The sequence below is a fragment of the Aulostomus chinensis genome, chromosome 11 (genome assembly GCF_037954235.1).
Source record: "Aulostomus chinensis isolate RoL2024-O1b breed Wild chromosome 11, RoL_Achi_v1.0, whole genome shotgun sequence".
In the NCBI taxonomy this organism is placed as follows: domain Eukaryota; kingdom Metazoa; phylum Chordata; class Actinopteri; order Syngnathiformes; family Aulostomidae; genus Aulostomus; species Aulostomus chinensis.
This window is the reverse complement of record NC_141330.1, coordinates 25,207,624-25,228,783: the sequence shown is the minus strand read 5'-3', so window position 1 is coordinate 25,228,783 and position 21,160 is coordinate 25,207,624. Positions and strand designations below refer to the sequence as shown.

The 21,160-nt window shown below is 43.2% G+C and overlaps 1 protein-coding gene across 2 annotated transcripts; it reads right to left on the bottom strand.

Annotated features, from left to right (window-relative positions):
• Positions 1-2,112: 2,112 nt before the first annotated feature.
• Positions 2,113-14,452, bottom strand: dpys (dihydropyrimidinase). 2 transcript variants are annotated; one of them, XM_086217407.1, is made up of 9 exons: positions 13,961-14,452; positions 12,330-12,434; positions 11,501-11,680; positions 10,214-10,403; positions 9,869-10,025; positions 9,592-9,733; positions 8,764-8,906; positions 4,273-4,480; positions 2,113-2,672 (listed from the first exon to the last, which is right to left on the bottom strand). In XM_086217407.1, exons 1-9 carry the CDS (start codon positions 14,210-14,212, stop codon positions 2,613-2,615), a joined length of 1,437 nt encoding a protein of 478 aa, XP_086073533.1. In that variant the 5' UTR covers positions 14,213-14,452; the 3' UTR covers positions 2,113-2,612. The 2 variants fall into 2 exon arrangements, with proteins under 2 accessions (XP_086073533.1, XP_086073532.1); XM_086217406.1 differs by having other exon boundaries at positions 12,330-12,488; positions 13,961-14,445.
• Positions 14,453-21,160: the final 6,708 nt, after the last annotated feature.

The following is a 21,160-nucleotide window of genomic DNA, read 5'->3' as shown; positions in this document are numbered from 1 at the left end:
CGTATTTCTGTCGCATATCCCACTGCTGAAGGACTGCATCTGCACTTCCTGGCTATCTGGCGGCAGCTGTACACTTCCTGCTGAGAATCTGTATCTTCAGGAGTGTTTCCTGCATTAGGTTCCTTGTTTTAATCATTTTTGTCTCTGAAGAACTTTCAAATGTGCTGGCTTTAAGTAGACACAAAGCATGGCAACAAACATTGTGTCTTTTAATAAAAAGGACGGCCTTCATTAATGGCTCACTTGTACCAAAATGACCCAATACTTTCTTATGTATTTTTATGGAACCTATCAATTTTAAGTTTTTGATGTGTATGTGTTTTTTTAAGAATTTGTTAAGTACTTTGGGTGTGACTGTACTCAAAGAAATTGCATTGAAGACTTAAGTTTAATGCAGTATTTCACAAATGCATGGGGTGTCTGAAAACTTTTTTCTACCACTATGTAGTAGGTCGAATATTTAGAACAATCCATATTAAGAACAATAAATTCATGTTTACATGTACAATACAGTACTCTACTCTTCATATGTTTGTCCAAAACAAAAGATACTGTATTACATTTAACACTGGTTGCCATGGGGACGGATTCATACGGCCAATTAAATCAAGAGGCTTCATGTTATTACACTTTAGCCTCAAATAGCAGAATTGTCATTTTCACAGGAATTACCCACATATTACATCATGATCGTAGCATAGCAACGCAGATGAGTGAATCTTATGAGGAACGTGCACATAACCAATGGAGTAATCACTAGAACAAGCAAGATATGCTTCCGAGTCTGGACACAAAAGTACCATGATGAAATAATCCTCATTGTACTCCAGCACCGAGCAATCAAGACGCGAGCGTCTGTAACTGTGTGTGTAGACAGAGCACAGATAGTTGCTTACATAAGCCAAGACAGATGTCCCCTACGTGTGCAGTGAACAGCAATGCCCTCTTTCCACTTACACACTGTCACTGCTCATTAGCATCTTGCAGGTGTAGCTGTAGCAGAGGGGCGGGATCTCAGGCAGCCCACTCAGCTTTCCCTGTGTGTGTGTATGTGTGTGTGTGTGCTCTGACAGGTGCATTAGCAACTATTCCATGCAAAACAATATAACAATATAAAAACAAAAAGCAGGTTTGATACACTGCTAATTAGCCATCGTGGATCATTTATGGGAATGTTCGTTTTTCAATGAATGAGTCGATTACAGTTCTACCTGCAAAAAAGATGGAATTGAACGTTTAAGTTGAAAATGCTTACACGCATTTGAACAGAAAATGTAGAATAGAGTTGCTATTAAATACTTCATAATATTCAGTTTATTTCCCTTTATTCCCATAAATGTTTCCGTTTGAGTTCTTCTGGAGTTATGCAACCCTAAATGCAGCTACGGGACCTTACTGGAATGTAATCAGCAGCCCTCTCATTTTCTGCACTTTCTTTCTTCTCATTTCAGTTTCAGTCAACTTTCTTTTGCCACTTACTTACTTACTTGCCACACTCAGTGATTTATAAAGGACCTGTTTCATTATTTTCAGGGACGCTCACTCTCAGCTCCACAATCACTCTGCATTGGAGCTGCTCCACCGTTTCCACTGTCGGGGATGAGAGAGAGGAAGTGGTAAAGCTCAAGAATGAGTCGTCCTGTGAGTCACACGCCGCCACTGACCCGTGTGGCAACCTGATAAGCTCACATTATGTCTCAACTGGCCTGGAGGCACAATACAACGCCAGCACGCCAGCCCAATAGGAAGCTGCCACATGACGTTCGGTGACAGCCGCAGACCTTTGTATCACGGGGAAGAATGAATCCAGTCCATACATGGGCATAGATGGAGAGAATATGTGCCATCCTGCTGAATATGCAAATGCAGAGTCAATCTGGGTCAAGAAAGTAAATCTTTATATTGTCGTCTATGTCATGGACTCTAAATGACTATTTCATCAAAGGGAAAGATGCTTGTGGGTAAGAAATCTTGGTCCTGTTACCAATAGCAACAAACATTTAGAAAAAAGAAAAGAAAGGGGGTCATATTTGAATAAGCTGTGCTACGGCAGAATCTGGCACATTCACAGTAAAACGCCTTGGGAAATAACACAGCACTACAGTGTCACACGTCACATCATATTTATTTTTGCTTGATAGTCACACAGAATCCTTTTCATCGATTATTTGATTGCATAACGCATGTGAGCGCAAATATAATTGTCAGCAGTAGATCAGGTTCTTCTGACCTGTACCGCCTGGGCTGATGCAGGAACCTTCCAGAACAACAGAGCAAAGTTAAAAAGTGTCAATTGGACATCGACCTTGATGTTGATTAGAGTTGACCAGAATCTTTAATGCACATGCGTGCACACACACGCACACACACACGCACACACGCACACACACACACACACACACACACACACACACACACACACACACACACACACACACACACACGTGACGCAATAATCAGCTCCTCTTGAGTGCTGATCATAGTCAGCTGGACTGTTTTCAGTTTCCTTGACACCGGCAACATTCAGTTGTTTTGGCTTCAGCAGCTTCAGGATGAACCGTCGATGACCAGCTGGAGGATGAAAGCGCCTTTCATGTTCTAGGTCATGTTGTTCATACAGAAATGACTTTTCCTTCATAGGGCTGTCTGATCACAGCTGTAGGTTTCCCCACCTGCAGGCCAGATCCAGAGCAGAGGGAGAGGTGAGGTGACCTTTGTGTTCTCAGCACTGTCTGCCTGCTTCAAACCCAACAAAACATCTGAATTTCAGTCAAGTGAAATACGCTTTTCATCAACATCATTTTGTGACCTCGATTCTTCATTTGAAGTTCTTTTCTAATGCTACAATAATCTGGCTTTACATAAATACTGGACATCTGAGGATGCAAACAAACAAGCAAGCAAACAAACAAAAAAACACGCATTATAAGTATTCACAGCTACCAGCAGCACTTAGGTGTTAAAGTGAAGACCCTGACAAGTTGTGGTTCAACCAATGGCTTTTTCAGACACACACACACACACACACACACACACACACACACACACACACACACACACACACACACACACACACACACACACACACACACAGTAGCAGCCCACAACTCCTCATGGAGAATGAATAAGAGAGAGATCCAAAAAACAATAGAAGAAAAGCACCTTAGGCAGTTCCCCACACCTTTTTTTACGGGAACCCACTTTTATTTTTTTTTAAATGACCCACCCCAGTTAGCTAAAGGCTAGAACCTAAATTTATCAAAGAGAAAATTTGTGAACACATGAACATTCTAAACCAATTCTATAGTAATTTCTGCATCCCATTATATTGTCCTATAACTAAATAAATAACTAATCCAGCCACCTCAACATGCGTTTCATAAATCACACAGCACCTATTGTATATAACCCATTTAATGCTAAGGTGTATCAGGCTATCAAATTATTTTCCATTCAAAATGCACATTTTGCCAGTAAACATCCATTTTCTTCCACTTATTCCTGTTCAAGCACTTTCAAGCACTTTGAATCACCTGACTATGATGTGTTCATGTTTGGGTCCATCCATCCATCCTTTTTCTACTGCTTATCCTGTTAAGGGTAGCGGGGGGAGGAGCCTATCCCAGTTGCCTTTGGGCGAGAGGCAGGGTTCACCCTGGACGGGTCACCAGTCCATGGCAGGGCCAACACATGTAGACAGACAACCATTGGCTCTCACAGCCACACCTATGGTCAATTTAAAGTATCCAATTAGCCTCGTCCCCTCTTGATGTCTTTGGACTGTGGGAGGAAGCCGGAGTACCAGAGAGAACCCACGCAGGAACAGGGAGAACATGGAGACTCCACACAGAAAGATCCCTTCCCGACTCGAACCTGGAACCTTCTTGCTCTGAGGTGACAGTGCTGACCACTGCACCACCGTGCCGCCCAGTCCAAATCAATTTTAGCCGAATAATGTTGCTTTGATATGGTTCTGATATACCCTCATATTTCTGTCAGTCCTGTTACAGTCTAATTATTACTTTATAGTTTTATCTACTGTCTAGAACAGGATAATTTCATAGCTCCATCGTAAGAGTGCCAGTATTGCAGACATGGGACACACTCTCTCAGGTGTTATCCCTGTACAGAGCGTGAAACCTCGTAGATCTCACTGTGGTGTTTCAGATGATCTTTTAAGGCGAGCCAAACTTCCCAGTATCCAACAGGGCTGGGGGTGTTTGGAGGTTATTTATTCTGGTCTATCGTTGAAATTAGTGGAGCTCAACGTACCTGCTCCCTCTGCTCAATTCGTTTGTAGACAAATTCAGAGAAGGGATTTCTGTGGATGAATCTTCCGTGGCCCGGCGTGGTCTTCAGCTGCCCCTCCTCATACACCACTCGGCCCCTGGAGATGGTGACCACAGGGACGCCATGGCAAACCATGCCCTCAAAGATGTTATAGTCCACAGCCTGGTGGTGGGTCTTGGCTGATATCTTCCTGTTATGACACAAAGATACAAATCCACAAGTGAGTTTCTTCGTCACATGTGATAACTGCTATAATCACCACACGCTTCCTGAACACAAAGCTAAAAAGAAAAGAACACACAAAGCTACTGTGACATGAATGCACTCCCTTCTAACCTGAAGCTGATCGAACCAGGCTGGGATGTTCTCATACACATCACCGAAATAATCAACTCATTCTTGTGCAGAAACCAATGATTTATTTGAGTGTTTCTGCTCATGCCCCTGTCGTGGGTGTCAGTCAAGAAAAAGGCACCTTAGTGTTTTCATCTTTTGGCTGCTGAATAAGCACGGCCATGTAACAGTGCAGTAGAGCCCAGATATTCAGAGCAGAGCTGTGTGTGCAGGCCGGGGAGGAATGCAGAGTGAATGATGTGCTATGCGGTTGATTTCAAGGAATATAAATAATTATCTAACATTCTCACTGGAAATGCAGTACCTCTGTTAGGAGCGGCTTCACTTCACCTCACAATGACCCAGTGATACAAGATTTCTACCAAAAATAGTTAGTAATACGAACTATAGCAGTACACAACCGTCCGGTTATTTCATAGTTTTTACCCTGACACTCCTTCTGTGCATTTCTGAGGGAAATGTTGCATTTAAGTGAGCTACAAACTGGACTAGTGAGTCATTTAGTCCACCACTTGGAATATTTTGAAAAAATATTATTTCCATGAGATGCGATAAATGTATCAGTGGCCCCGGGCGGATGACTCCTATAGGTGGTGGGAACCTCAGGACATTTTCTCTTGTGCCTCCATTCATTTAAAATGTGTATTTTTTGGAAATTTATTTCAAACACTGGTTGGACTGTTGTAATACTGTTGGGACCCTCATAATTAATAAGAAAGAGAATCCTGAAACTGGTGTCATGTCATCACCAGGTTACATTGGTACTTTTTCATGTGCTTTTGTTTTAGAAACAAATTCTTACAAAAAAAAAAGTTTGCTGCTATTATGAGTAGGTTTTTCACCTTTTCAATTCATCATAGCTTATCGAATTCATTTTTGTCCAAATGAGCCTCTGCTGGAGCTCAGAAGCTCTGATCCTCCGTTGCCCAGAGTATCGACTCCTTCCGGCATCAGTATGATCAAAGCAACACGCACTTGACAGCCAGAGACAACTGAGCCACATCAGAGACAACACAGAGACTCACGGCTCACAGAAAGACAAACAAAAGTAATGCAACAAATAAGACAAAATATATGAGTTTTAAAATGACAAATAATGACGATAGTATATTCAAATACACAACTATTCATACAAAGAAGACAACTTGAGAGGGTTAAATATTACGGATGTCCATCTCATCTGCATGTTTGTTAAAGCGCTTGCACCTCATAAATTAATACATTCAAATTCTAAAAGTTTTTATGGCCGCGCACTTTCCAGGTTTACATTTTTCTTATTTTCATGAGTTTAAAATTCATAATCAGACACTTTGAATCAACTGACAATGACGTGTTCATGTTTGAGTCCATCCATCCATCCATTTTCTACTGCTTATCCTGTTAAGGGTCGCCGGGGGGGTGGAGCCTATCCCAGTTGCCTTTGGGTGAGAGGCGGGTTCACCCTGGATGGGTCACCAGTCCGTGGCAGGGCCAACACATATAGACAGACAACCATTGGCTCTCCCAGCCACGCCTACGGTCAATTTAGAGTATCAATCAGCCTCGTCCCCTCTTGATGTCTTTGGACTGTGGAGGAAGCTGGAGTACCAGAGACAACCCAGCAGGAACAGGGAGAACATGGAGACTCCACACAGAGAGACCCCGTGCTCCAGCCTGGGCTCCACCCACAACCTTCTTGCTGGAGGCGACAGTGCTGACCACTGCACCACCGTACTGCCCTGTTTGTAAATTTTTGTAAATTAGAGAGCTATGTGGGCTCTTGCTTGAGCACATTGGATTGTGCAGCATGAAGGGTCATGAAACCTGTTGATGTTTGGATTGTGTTCGAGTCAGTATTGACCGGTAGATGTCTTCAAGCCAAAATGACCATCAAATGTGTTTGAAAATATTTGTTGAGGGGAGGGGGAGTTATAACTGGTTGATTGTCACGGTGACTCATCAAAGTTTTCCGGCCACCGCCACATCATGTGACACAAAAGTACACTTTGCTTTTACATCAGTCAGATTTAAAATACAGGAGATAATTTACTCAATTGAAGCACTGCTTTACGCATTCTTTTAAAGACTGAAAAAATATGTGGAAACATGGCGTCAATTGTAGAACAGATGCTAAACACAGTCCAAGTTAATGACATCTAAATCTCAAATATCTAGATACCAAATGAGTGCGAAACTAAGTCCAATTTGTTTTCATCGTATACATGGAGTGCTTCTTTAATGGCCCTCATTAACACACCTGATGCCATTGCTGACAAAAACACAACATGTCCTGGTTATTCGAGTAGCCCAATTACAAGACTCAAGGGAATGGACTGAGCTTCCTGGGCCATTCTGGTTATGCAACTACTTGTAGCCCCTGGTCCCGGATGTTCTGGAGCGACAATTAATTACAGTTTTACAGATGAATTCACAGCAGCAGCAGATAAACATAAAGTGCTCTCATGCTTGACAGGCATTATTACATCCATGCACACATGGTAAAGACCAAACACAAACAAACAGCAGAAAGAAAATTTCCAAGAATTCTGACTGGAATAAAATCCTACAAAGAGTGACAACTGTGAACGTCTCAGGCCTCACACGAGCTTTCCCAGTGTTTCCAAAGCATTCATTTACAGCGAATTACACTGGGGTGTCATGTGCTCTTCTCCAATTCACATCAGCGATTAGTGACTTCCCTGAGGGGCTCAGTCCAGATTCTCCAGCTAGCAGAGCAGCGCAGTGCCATTCTGGGTTATATAAGCCCAAGTGTGCTACAGTACACGAGCTACTGGAACACCAACTGTCCTCTGTGCCTGAGTAATACTATGAAGAGTACAGTCTAGACCTGCTCTGTATAAGAGAAGAGCCCCGAGAGAACTTCTGTTGTGATTTGGTGCTAGAGACACAAAATGGATCTGACTTGATGTGTGCATGTGTTCCTCGGAGCAGTTCTCTACCCTCCACTCCATATCTGGGACTTTGTCACGGAAAAACAGAAGCAATCACATAATCACTTCTTATGTAAAGCCAGTTACTGAAATTAGCCTTAAAACTCTGAGTTCTGGGTTATAAAAATTGGTTTAGCTCCCACGTAAAAGTCATTCTTAAAATCCTCACCATGGCCCATCAGCAGCATCCCACTGATGATGCTGTGTGTATACAGCTTACGTAAGTAAGTTAAAATCCTCCCTAAAAATAACTAGACATAGAATATGATGAATTATTCCAATAGTCCTTTTAAAGACTGATGATGAATGTGATTTGTATGCAAATTGCGTCATGCTTGAATCTGCAGCTGTAGAGCCACAGACTGTCACAGCTGTAATCTGCCTATGCGGCAGGTTTGTGTGCATCGAGGTGGCACAGGATGAAAGATGCACCTCTTCCCTTCCCAACCTACGTACATATTTGCTATATTTAATGGAGTTTGAGTTGTATTTATTCATTCTGACTTGACATCTCATCCATCCATCCATCCATCCATCCATGCATTTTCTATCCCGCTTATCCGTTGGGGGGGGGGGGGGGGGGGGCTGGACGGGTTGCCAGTCTGTTGCAGGGCCATCAGGAGCAATCAGGGACTCAGTATCTTGCTCAAGGACACTTGGACATGGTCACCGGGGGAAGTGAGGATTGAACCAGAGCCCCTTCTGTTGCTAGACAGCCATGCTGCCCCTCTGACTTGAAATATAAAAAGTAATTACACAGGATTTACAGCTTACGAACATCCATACTATGTATATATGGAGCCCTGCAGTGGCCATAGAGAACTTTTATATTGGGGATATAGTGAGTTTTTTTTGTAGTCTTTTTCTCAAAGGCCACAACATCTCGTCCTTGTTCCCTCAATTCATTTTTTGTCTGACTACAACATACTGCATATAAAAAAAAAACAACTAAAATGAGGAAATAAATAATTAATTGATGCCACAAAATAACTAAATTGGGGGAAGAAATCTGATCTTTTGGAATTATATATTTTTGAGATCTATTTTTTTCCCCTTGTCTATTTCCACTTCCAGTGCTGCGCGCGCGCGCACACACACACACACACACACACACACACACACACGCGTTATCTGAAGGCTTCTTCTACTTGTCACCTGCACTGCTGAATGGCCTGAGTCGGCTCCTCACCTTGTCAGCTCGGGATCCCAAATAACCACATCAGCATCTGAGTTTTTGGCAATTCTGCCTTTTTGTGGGTAAAAGTTGAAGATTTTCGCTGCGTTGCTACTGGTGACAGCTACAAATCGATTCTCGTCCATTTTCCCGCTGTGCTGAGGAGAGGAAACACACAAAGAGCTCTATTTGAGTAAAGGGCCACAGCGGAGATAAAAAGTAACTGCAGAAAGCAAGTAATTTCTGACCCAATATACTAAAATGTGCAGCACTGTTGTAAGCGCTGTACCCTTGAGTAAATCGTTGCAGGGGCCTCAGGTCGGCCTAAGACCTCCTCAACGCTATGACAGGAAAAAGCAACATCAGCACTGTGTGGTCACTTTGCCACCTGAAAATCACAAATGCTCAGCTGTAGCTCTAGACAATAAAAATTAAACCTTGGAATCGTGAACTCGTATTTCCTAGTTATGGAGTAAAAATATGGCCCCCCATCCTCAACATGAAATTGAGAGAAGGGTCTATTTATGAGCCTGATCATTTCAACTGATGTTGTGACTAAATTCTGCACATCCTTGTGCGTGGTGCACAATGAGTAATCAGCCTTGACTATGAATCACGGCAGGAAGCATCAAGCTGATGTCTGCTGCATGGAAATCAGGACCTTTGAGGTAAAAAAGAATAAATCAAGAAGTGTTTTTGTTACCATTTGCACTATTTTCCACATCAATGAAAAGAGATAACGACAGGAAGTTGTGTGATAGCAGTTCACACTTCCACGCTCTCAGGCTTCTCATTATTGTTGAACAATGTCAGATTAAGTGGAGTCATAATATCGTGACATACCACTCCCTTCTCCCAAATAACAGACATCCTGTCCTCCACGCCGTTCACTCCATTGGGGATCTTAGTGAAGTCATCTTTTCCAAGGGCCTTCTGGCACACCCTGAAGGTGCAGTTGTCTGTCCCCGTCACACTTAGATCATCACTAGCAGCGCATTCCATGAAGACAAAAGAATACAATTTGGGAGTTATGCTTGAAGATAAGTTAGTATACAATTGTTTGTGAGTACATATCAAGCAGCCTCTCCCTGACTTCTGTCTCCATGCAAGCTCCACTTACTTGGCCAACAGGTCCATGAGGTACCCAGGGGTGCTGGGGTCAGGTCTGAGAGGAGGACCCATGACAAAGCCAGCAGCATGGGACCACTCTTTGTTCCAGTAGTGAGTGCCATCAGTGCCCAGTCCTGCAGCAATAGGCTCCCCGAACACAACTCGCCCTTTTAAATGATGAAAAGGCAAATCGCTGTACATCTCTGAGCCGTTCACAGATTGAAATATATGCCTGTGTGTGTGTGTGTGTGTGTGTGTGTGTGTGTGTGTAATTTGTGATGTATAGGCAATTCCTGACAAACAAAACATTCTCACACACATATTCTCTCAGCCTTGTCTTAGAAAACATACCCACCATCTCTACGTGCATTGGACACCACCTTGGCGGCCGACTTGCTCATGACATGGACCACATAGAGCGGGCAGTTCACAGCGTGGGCGATGGTGATGGCTCGCTGGGTGGCCTCAGCCTCTACCTCCTCTGGCCGGCACAGTTCATGGCCCTCAGGCCCCGTGATGCCCATGGAGAGCATCTTCTTAGCTCCCTGTTGAGCACAACAAGGCAGGGTAAAGGCTAAAGGAGATGAAGCAATATGTCAAAGCAAAGAGGTAAAAACACTAACAGGATCTAGTGTGCAACAGTTAAACATACAAAAACAAAACAACAATCAGTACTGTCAGTTATTGGTTTAAGAGCAGTGCCAGTCCACATTCATGCTTAATAGAGCTTTTCACACTTCTCTCACACAACGCTGATGATTTGTGTCCTTTTTTAGACATTTGCTACACCCTAGTGGTTACATTTTGCCATGACAGCTGAAGATAAGACATGGAAATACAACCCTATCACAGCTGCATTCATGGCATCATTACTCTAACAGTCATGCCATCCACGGTGTTAATTAGGGCCTGAGCCTGAAGTACCTTCAGGCTCAGGCCCTATTATGTTTGCTTATTATAAAATATAACTGTGATTCAATTTTAAGGTTATCTTTAAATTTTCAGCCTTGCGCCACAGACCAAACACAGAACAAGTCAGGTTATCTGCAGACTCTAAATGATCTGAGGGTGTGAATGTGAGTGTGAAGGGTTGTCTGTCTCTATATGTCAGCTCTGTGATAGACTGATGACCTCTCCAGGCTGAACTCCGCCTCTTGCTCAATGTCAGATGGGACTGGCTCGGACTCCCTGAGACTTATAACAGGTTAGGTTGCACTGATAGTGGATGGAGGATGACATGAGAAGAACCTTTGACTCTTGTACTTGGCTGGGCCTTGCAGGAGGACATAAACATGCACGCACGCACGCACGCATGCACGCACACACGCACGCACGCACACACACACGCGCACACAAAGTTAAACATCCATCTGTGGTTTGTTTGCACAGACATTACTCAACTAACCTGTCCACCAGTGACATTGTGTTTGTGTTTATGTGTGTGTGTTTATGTGTGTGTGTGTGTGTGTGTGTGTGTGTGTGTGTGTGTGTGTGTGTGTGTGAATGTGTGCTCCTCAGTGTTCGTGGAACAATGAATGATAAAAGACAATCTATTTATTTTCCAACAGTGGGAATAAGATCGTCCCTGGGACAAGTAACTACTCTGGTTTAAGTGGATTAAGCCAAGAAAGCTCATGCCCACCTCAGCAATCAGATCTCCATTCTCAGCATGCACCTGAGCTATGGCTCCAATGGCTTTACACTGGGAGAAGGCAGCATACAGCTCAGAGTCCTGCAGCATGAACACATCTTTATAGGCCATAAACATCTTGAAAGAATTGATTCCTCGCTCTTTGGCCAGAGTCTCCATTTCTTTCTTGACCTGAGAAGCAAAAACAAATACATCTGGAGGAGTAGCTCTGAATAAAAGTGAAGTGTTATCTGAAATACAATAGAATAGAGTACAATTGGTACTTTACAAGATGAGAGCAGCGCAGGGCCAGTTTTCTGAAGGGGCATGGGTTGTGTGACACGTTGCTGACTAATCTGATTGGTTTGACATGTCACTTTGATCTCAGGGGCACTAACTTTAATCCCTAGCTTTGATCTCTCACTTACACATTTTACCAGCTGTCCTGCCCGTTTACCTACTGCAGTACCAGTTGTTCCAGAGGCAGGGCCATGTTTTGTGAGTCGCATAAAAAATTCCTGACAATTTTGAGCTTTCATCGCTGACTACCATCTCAGTCAGACAGACAGCAACATAGCTTTCCAGAATCCTGCCTGTCACCTCGGTGTGTCACCTCAGAGTGTCAATCCAGCCATCTGACTGTCGTCTCAAACCCTGGGCCTGCAGATCCCAGCCCCTCAAACTCTGAATTGCATTTTCATCAGGCATCAGCAATGTGCATGCCAAGTTTGACAATCAGTTTTTGAATTATTTGAGTCAAAAACAAATTAGGTTTCATGCATTTCTAAGTGACACATTTAGGGACTTTATTATATGTGTGAGAAATGATAATGCTGTTCACCTTCTCACTCCACCACGTGACGGCAACATGCAGCGAGTAGTCGCAGCAAACTTTGGGGTCTGCAGTCTTGCGCCAACAGTCATAGGCCTCCAGAAGTGACTTGCCCTTTTGGGGGATGACAAAGTCCAGAATCATTGTGGTCCCTCCAGCTACAGCAGCCTAATGGACCACATATCATCACATGGTTAAAGATTAACTCGTCAAGGGGATCACAGCGGCTGCATCATGTCTACGATGGTCAGACCATACAGAAGGACGAAGGCATCTGAACTCTGCTGAGCTCATAACTCAGACAGGTTTGAGAGTGCTGCTCCACAAGCGCTCCAGACATTACCAGAGTGCACACAACCATGTCAGCCAGATAACACATAGTGTTTTTCAAAGCTATATCATGAGTTCAGGCCAGTCAAGTGATCATTGTGTAACACTGACCTCTGATCAGTTCAGTTGCTGAGTGACTAATGCTCAGGAGACCATTTGAAAGATTCCAATGACGTTACCTTGCAGTTGCTTATAGATTTCAGATTTAGTCCAGACAATAAAAGACCTTCAAGATGTGGATGAGATGACCAGAGCACCTCAGAATGTAATGGAGGAGCAGTGCACCGTACTGTACACTGCCTGACTGTGCCTTTAGCCAGAGTTGTGTCATTGCATGACAGCCATGTTCATATTTGGTGGTAGCATTTGCAACTCGTAAGTAAATCCTGGTTCTTCATTTACAAATGGTGGGCATAAAAACAAGTACCTCCATGTATGCAATTATATACATCTTATTTATAGTTCTCATTTTGCAAACTGTTTGTTGCAGACTTTTGTTCCTGTCTCTGCAATTTCCACTAGCAATATTTAAAACAACGTCAAAAAGTCGGATCATTTCCAGGCATTTGACATACATCTCTTTTATGTCTGATATCTTAACTGGGTCAGTCTCAGCATTTTATCAATCAGTAGAACTGAAAATCCAAGTGCAAAACCAGGAATGAAACCTGCAGATCAGTGGGCTAAAAGTGGCTGATGATAAACAGCTACAACAAATTGTTTTCATTTAGGACTTCTTGTGCTATTCCAACATGTAAGTCAGGAAATACTGAAGACTACAAGCTGGATGATGTGGATAATCATATCTTATTCTTTTTTGCTCTGGTAGATCCAGAACTTTTAAACAATTTACCTCTTCTGGTAGAGACATCTGATCAGTCAGACACCAGTAGTGTAGAGGACACCTTCAGTGATAAATGTATTCATTTTGAGCCTGATCAAATATTCACTGGCTCTGATTGGTCACGCCAATGACGAAGGTGTTTTCAGTGTTTCAATATTAACATGAAAACTAAGGTTTGACCTGTTTACAACCAACAAACACTTCGTTTGTCCACGTGTTTAGCATTTATGAACACTAAATAATCCAAAAAAGATCAAGAAATTCTTCAGTTCACTCACACGTTTTATTGTTGACTAATTTATTTGCTACGGAATGCAACTGTCCTTTACCATGATGTCCAGTGATCAACGCCTCCACGTTGGCTCTGAGAAGCTTTATTAATAACGGATTGATTCAGGATTGTTATCAACCATCTACGTTTAATTTGACTGTTTCTTAATGAACCATGTTCCTTCTATTTTGTCACCTTGGTTCCAATATAGAAGTCATCCACCGCCTTGGTGCCCATGAAGGCCAGCTCCATGTGGGTGTGCGTGTCGATGCCGCCCGGGATCACCAGTTTCCCTGCAGCGTCAATGACACGCGCTCCTCCTGGAACCTGAAGATCCGGTCCAACTTCGACTATCTTGCCATGATCAATGTAGACGTCTGCGATCACAGAGCAGTCTTCATTCACAACTTTACCTCCCCGGATCAGGATGCCGCTGAACTCCATCATTCCAGCCGCGAACAAAAAGGCGCAGTCTAAGAGCAAAGAGATGACAGCAGGACTTCGGAGAGAGTGCGCGCTGGTCACTAGTCCACTCACATATGTGTTTAGTTCCAAAGGTAACTTAACTCCTGACCAGCCAGGGGCGGAGCCAGACGCTTCAGCCCCAAACCCTCAGGGGGTCCCTGCTCCCCCACGGATCCCCAACATCCACTGCAGCAATCCACTATTTTCCCCAACCAGTTGTATGCAAGATTGGAGTGGAGGGAGAAAATCTGTGGGTATAATGAGAAAGAAAGAAAATAAATATTCGTAAGAGATTGAGGGAAAAAGTTTAGTGGCCTTTAAATATGTTCCTTTTTTTTCCCCCCTCCAGAAACACATTTGTTCCCCCCTTGTTGCTGGCTTGTTGCTTCCATACTGAAAATAGTGAAAATGGCCATTGGGCAGAGCCCGCATCCTATTCTTGTAATGTTCTCCAACCATCTTCATCACTCTGAAATCATAAGACAATAAATGTTGAGGGTACATTTTTATCTCCGTCAACCACAAAGTGGTAAAATTGCCTCATATTTCCTTCTAAAGTCACATCTCCTAGGAGTGCTAGAATTGAGCTTAAACACCATTCCTACTCTTGGCTAAACAACACTTTGTGTTTACAGTCAAATCTGCTGTATTTAAATTCACAAACCCAAATCCCCCAAAACAGTGAGAGTGTTACAATACCTTACTGTCATATTTTCACTCACTAGATGACCAGTGAACTGATTTCATTGTTAAGTTTTATTTAATGGTTGGCAGGAAGGCTTCGTGATTACCGTACAAACACACAATTGTATTATTTGGGTCAATCAGGATCAAATTTTATAGAGAAAATATTTCCCTCTGATGTCCTCTGGCAACTCTGCCTCACCTCACAGGGATGCGCATCATTTCCTGAGGGCTTCAGGCCTGTTTGCTGCTTAAGCTAGCTAACCAGCTGTAGGACTGCCAGTGAGCAGATAATTTATGATTGATCATTTACAGTTTTAATATAAAACCCTTATTGAAAGATAAAGGCTTCAAAATGCCACTCAACTGTTGTTGTCACGCCTCTTTTGATTTGTCCTCTGCTAGAAAGTAGAGTTTTCTTAAACTCTAAAATGCAAGTGCACTTGTCCTTGATGAAAGCTAGATTTCTGACCTTGTGGTGCGTACTGGGTTGTGTGACATCACAAAACCTGGCACTCTGCTCATGCTTCATCTGACTCTTCACCTTACACCTCTGTTACTCTTTTACACGATTATCTGTTGTCATATTGGCCTCATCATCATTGGTCTGCAGTGTAAAAGAAGTTCATTTCAGATAAATGATGCTGTAGCCAGTTTTCATCACCTGCTATGGAACTCCTGTCCTGGGCTGAGCACATCACAAGCCAGTTAGAGTTTCCTCTCAGGATTCTCTCCATTCCTCCCAGGGACACAGGCTGATATGAAGTACCTTCAGGCTCAGGCCCAAATAAATAATGGAATAGAGTTTTGTCTGTATTAGAAGGGAGATCTGACAGGATTAGAATACAGAAAACAATGCAAAGCAATGGAATGTCATTTTCATTTCAAAAAACAACCATCCATCCATTCTCCACTGCTTATCCTGTTAAGGGTCGCAGGGGTGGGGGGGTGGGGGCTGGAGCCGATCCCAGCTGCCTTCGGGCGAGAGGTGGGGTTCACCCTGGATGGGTCCAGAGTCCATGGCAGGGCCAACACATAGAGACAGACAACCATTGGCTCTCACAGCCCCGCCTACGGTCAATTTAGAGTCTGGATTAACCTGGTCCCCTCTTGATGTCTTTGGACTGTGGGAGAACATGCAGACTCCACACAGAAAGATCCCGTGCTCCATCCGGGACTCGAACCTGGAACCTTCTTGCTGTGAGGCAACAGTTCTCACCGCTGCACTGCTGTGCCGCCCTTCCAAAAAACAGATAAACAAAATTCTCACTCATTTTTTGGTGTTTAATTTGCTTTGCTAAATTCAATAATTGAATGAACAAATGGTATGCTGATCAACATGCAGCACAGTCAAATATATAATAACAGAGATCAGAAATTAATAATAACAATAGGGCATTTTGAACAATTGTAAAGAAAAAATACTCCTCAGACTCAGACAAATCACAGTGTCATCTCCCTTTAGATAGCATGGAGGCTAGCTCTGGTTAGCAACCCAGAACTGCTCCTGTTGTCCTTTGTGAACCAGCTGAAGTAGCAGCACATGTATTTTTGAACACGTTCCTTCTTCCTAAAAGACCAAACTGTAGATTTAACTTGTATTAACTTGTGTCATTTGAATACTGACATTTTTGTTCTTGAGTGTCATTAATGTATGTCATTAAAGGTGTACTTTCAAGATATTCTGCTGCTGGATCTGCTATATCTATCAATTGTCACATAATTTGTTTACCTCTGGATGCTTTGTGTACTTCCTGCCGTGGGTAATACCCGTTGAACTAAATCAAAGAGCCCAACGACTGCAAGCTGAAGCCTCCTTCAGCCGCAGGAAGTCACAGCACAGATATGATGGAAATATGGGAAGCACAGATGGCATCTGTGCTATGTGATGTCACTTTTATTATGGCTGTCACACTTTTTGTCTTCATCACTCTACTGGTCCTTTTCACAGTAAACTTGAGGATGACATATTCATCAGCAACATATTTCACACATAAACACATCTCAGTGCCAAATAAACTTAATCATGATTGCACTCCACGGGGTCAAGAGGTCTAAAATGTTCACCATATATTTTGGGATTGTTTATATTTTATATTTAAAAATAAAAAATCCCCCTCAAAATAGTAGGCTGCTGATAATGCTGTGATATCCCTGGAGCATGCAACTGCCTCCCTTTCATGAAGCGTTGTTAGCCACCGGGAGAGATTAGCATTTTACCTCGGTGGATTGGTTGTCTGCACCGCATCAGTCCAGACAACTTTTCTCATCCATTAGTGTATTATGAAAACAAGACACATTGGAGAGACAAAGATGCATGCGCTGCTGAGATAAGCACACGCACAGGGCTTAGGAACACCTAACCTTCACAGTTGCAATAAACAATAACATGTGACTTAAGAGGATTTACATAAGATGAGAGGAGTAATCAGAGGGAGTGAAAAACCAATGAGGCAGCAATGGCATCTCCTCAAAAGTCTCTGTGTTGCTGAATGAGGAAAGTTGCCATTCTGCTGGATTTAGAGGACGGCTCTTGTTATCATTTTATTTCCTCTACCAGCATTACAAACCAACACAGATGTCAGTTTCCTTTCCACTGAATTGAAGTTTAGCGAACACAGCTCAGTACCGACATGGTAGAACTCTGGCATTAGCTGCCACAGAACGTTGCGTAAGATAACACTCAGGTAGATCGATACAGCGAGCTCTGAAACGCAAAATGACACATTGGTAGCTGTTTTAATATTTTCTTTTATTATACAAGAGGATGGCTTCTTCGGGAGAGCAGCCTGACTTTAATCTTTTCTTGTTTATTGCTATAAAACTAAAAGGCCCTCGATTATTATGCCTGCATCGTATTGACAGCTGTGGGCCAGAGGCACTAAGTTTTTGCGCCATCCATCCATCCGTCCGTCCGTCCGTCTGTCCATCCATCCATCCATTTCTCATTAACACCATATTGCAGGAACACCTTACGCACACTTTCTTCATCCATCCGTGGTCTTCCGCTTATTCCTGTTAAGGGTCGCGGGGGGGCTGGAGCCTATCCCAGCGTCAACAGGCGAGAGGCGGGGTTCACCCTGGACAGATCACCAGTCCATGGCAAGGCCAACACATATAGACAGACAACCATTCACACTCACAGTCACACCTACGGTCAATTTAGAGAATCAATCAGCCTCGTCCCCAATTGCATGTCTTTGGACTGTGGGAGGAAGCCGGAGTACCAGAGAGAACCCACGCAGGCACAGGGAGAACAAGGAGACTCCACACAGAAAGATCCCGTGCCCGAGCCAGGACTCGAACCTGGAACCTTCTTGCTGTGAGGCGACAGTGCTGACCACTGCACCACCGTGCAGCCCACTTTCCTCATATTTGGCACAAATTTCCATTGGGACTGAATGATGGACTGAAAAGATTTTGGTGGTCAAAGGTCAAGGTCACTGTCACCTCACATAAATGTGATATCTCTGGAATGCCATTCATATCAAGTGCAGATGTCCAGAGGGAATCAGGGATGAACTGAAAACATTTTGGTGGTCAAAGGTTAAGGGCACCATGGTTGGCACACATTTTTGTAGCATTCAAACTTGATTCAGTTTCTCCATATTTCCTAATTTTACCAGCATCTTTAACTGGATCATCCATCCATCCATCGTCATCTTCCGCTTATTCCTACACATTAAGGGTCGCGGGGGGGCTGGAGCCTATCCCAGCGTCAACGGGCGAGAGGTGGGGTTCACCCTGGACAGGTCGCCAGTCCATCGCAGGGCCGACATACAGAGACGAACAACCATTCACACTCACAGTCATATCTACGGTCAATTTAGAGTATCAATCAGCCTAGTCCCCAAGTGCATGTTTTTGGACTGTGGGAGGAAGCTGGAGTACCAGAGAGAACCCACGCAGACACAGGGAGAACATACAAACTCCACACAGAAAGATCCCGTGGCCGAGCCGGGACTCGAACCCGGAACCCTCTTGCTGTGAGGCCACAGTGCTAACCACTGCACCACCGTGCAGCCCTTTAACTGGATCAAAAAGACATGATTTAATTCTCTTAAAAGCTAACAAAAACCTGGAATTTCATGGCACATCACCATTACAGATCTGTCACCTTGATGTGGCAAGAAGATCAGAGTTGAAGGTGAATTTGCTGGCAGTAGGTTTCCTCTACATCTGGAAACAGCAGATGTAGCGGAAGCCTTTACCTTCCTGTTCCATCAACTCACATTCCATCAGGTTATGACACCTGGTGCTGTTACAAAGACTTGAAAATGCTGTCATCAATACTGTCTGCAGAGGCAAAACAGGAGAACTGACATACTTCCTGCATTAGCTACCAATACTGTCACACATCAGCTGCAATTTTTACTTGGCTACCAAAAAGGATGGTCAACATGGCTGAAAGAACCTCACTGCTACATTTCCAGCTCCCTTGCTGGACTTTTACAGTTGCAAAGACAAGAAACAGGCAGGAAAAATCAGCACGCATGTCTCCTAGCAAGGCCACAACTCATTTCGCCTTCTCTCCTGTTTGAGTGTTGAGAGAGAAAGAGAACTGAGCTATGCAACAATCCCACACTGGGCCAGTTATTCCACTGTCACAATACACTGAGTAATTCTCTTATTCATGCAAATGTCTAACTTGATTCTCTACAATCCTGCCAAGCAGTTATTTCATTAATTAATCGTTACAGATATGTGCAAATATATCGTTATGTGACTGTACAGGTTCCCAGTGCTGCACCATTGTGATTATTAATGGCTACTGTACATATTTCCTTGTGCGATTGATTTACTGTACATGTTTTAATTCATGGCAGCACGATGGTGCAGTGGTCAACACTCTCGCCTCACAGCAAGAAGGTTCTGGGTTTGAGGCTGGAGCACGGGGTCTTTCTGTGTGAGTCTCCATGTTCTCCCTGTGCCTGCGTGGGTTCTCTCTGGTTCTCCAGCTTCTTCCCACCATCCAAAGACATGCAACTGGGGACGAGGCTGATTGGATACTCTAAATTGACCGTAGGTGTGACTGTGAATGTGAATGGTTGTTTGTCTATATGTGTTGGCCCTGCCATGGACTGGTGTTCTGTCCTGGGTGAACCCCGCCTCTCGCCCGTAGCCGCTAGGATAGGCTCCAGCCCCCCACCCCCTGCAACCCTTAACGGGAATAAGCAGAAGACAGTGGATGGATGGATAAACCCATGTGTGGTTTACAAGAACATGTGACCTGAATGCCACATTCGATATGAAATCTCATTTTCTAAAACTTGTTGTACATTTTAAACTCTTTATCTATTTGCCTTTATTAATTATTTGTGTCGATGTTCTGATGCAGCATGTGAGAACATCGTGTGTCAGCGTACATGAACACCAACTATCTGTTTCTGATCTTGAATATTCATGCAGGCTGGATTGCATTACCACTAATTGCAGGCCAGATGGCAGTGTTCTCCTCAGGTTGAAGGAAATGTGACCTGCAGCTCTTACAGCTGAAATGTTTTATTGTACAAAAATAAACTCATCATACAATTATGTGTTTTATTATGGTAAGACAACACTGTTAGTATTTGAACGGATTTCTGCAAGGTGTGTTTTTTTAAAAGATACAAAACAATTAGTATTTAGGAAAATTTCTGTAAAAAAAATGTCTCAGTTACATTAATGTCTGTAAGGGACAGTCTGTGTAAATTTAAAGGGATTTTAACCCAAAATAAGAACTATTATGAAAGGGGCATGTAGTCAACTGAATGATGCATTTAGTGGTATTTTTCAGCATTGAATTGAATATTAAACATCCCATGTAATAAGTCTTCAAATATGGCATAAAGTGATGTAGGATTCCCTGACACTGTGCTTCTGAAGACACTGGGAAGTCTGCAGCTACTTCAAAACATTTGTCAGTCACATTGTTGCAGCTCAAGCATCACAAGGCAGCTGTTAAGCAGACTCTAAAAATGTTAAGCTTCCAACAATGGGAGGCAGAAAATGTGAAGGGAAACAATTAAATTACGCCTTGCATGAAGTTTGCTTTTCATTTTGTGAGGCAAATTTAGTGCCGTGGTTAATCATTATGCTGTTGAACACGATTTGCAAAAATATTCAAGAGCTTTATGTGCCTCAGTGCCCCTTCTGTATTGAAAAATAATGGGCCTCTATCCAATTAAAAACTGCATTAAATCTCTAAAGTATTACATGCACTTTACTGGTATCTCTCTGATTAGGCTTTTCTGCATGTGTAGATGC

Coding starts and splice junctions, on each gene's coding strand:
- dpys (XM_086217406.1), bottom strand. CDS start 14,212: ATGATGGAGTTCAGCGGCATCCTGATCCGGGGAGGTAAAGTTGTGAAT. Junction 12,489..13,960: donor ACTTCTATATTGGAACCAAG/GTGACAAAATAG, acceptor GTGGTCCATTAG/GCTGCTGTAGCTGGAGGGAC. Junction 8,907..9,591: donor TTATTTGGGAGAAGGGAGTG/GTATGTCACGAT, acceptor TCCTCTCCTCAG/CACAGCGGGAAAATGGACGA.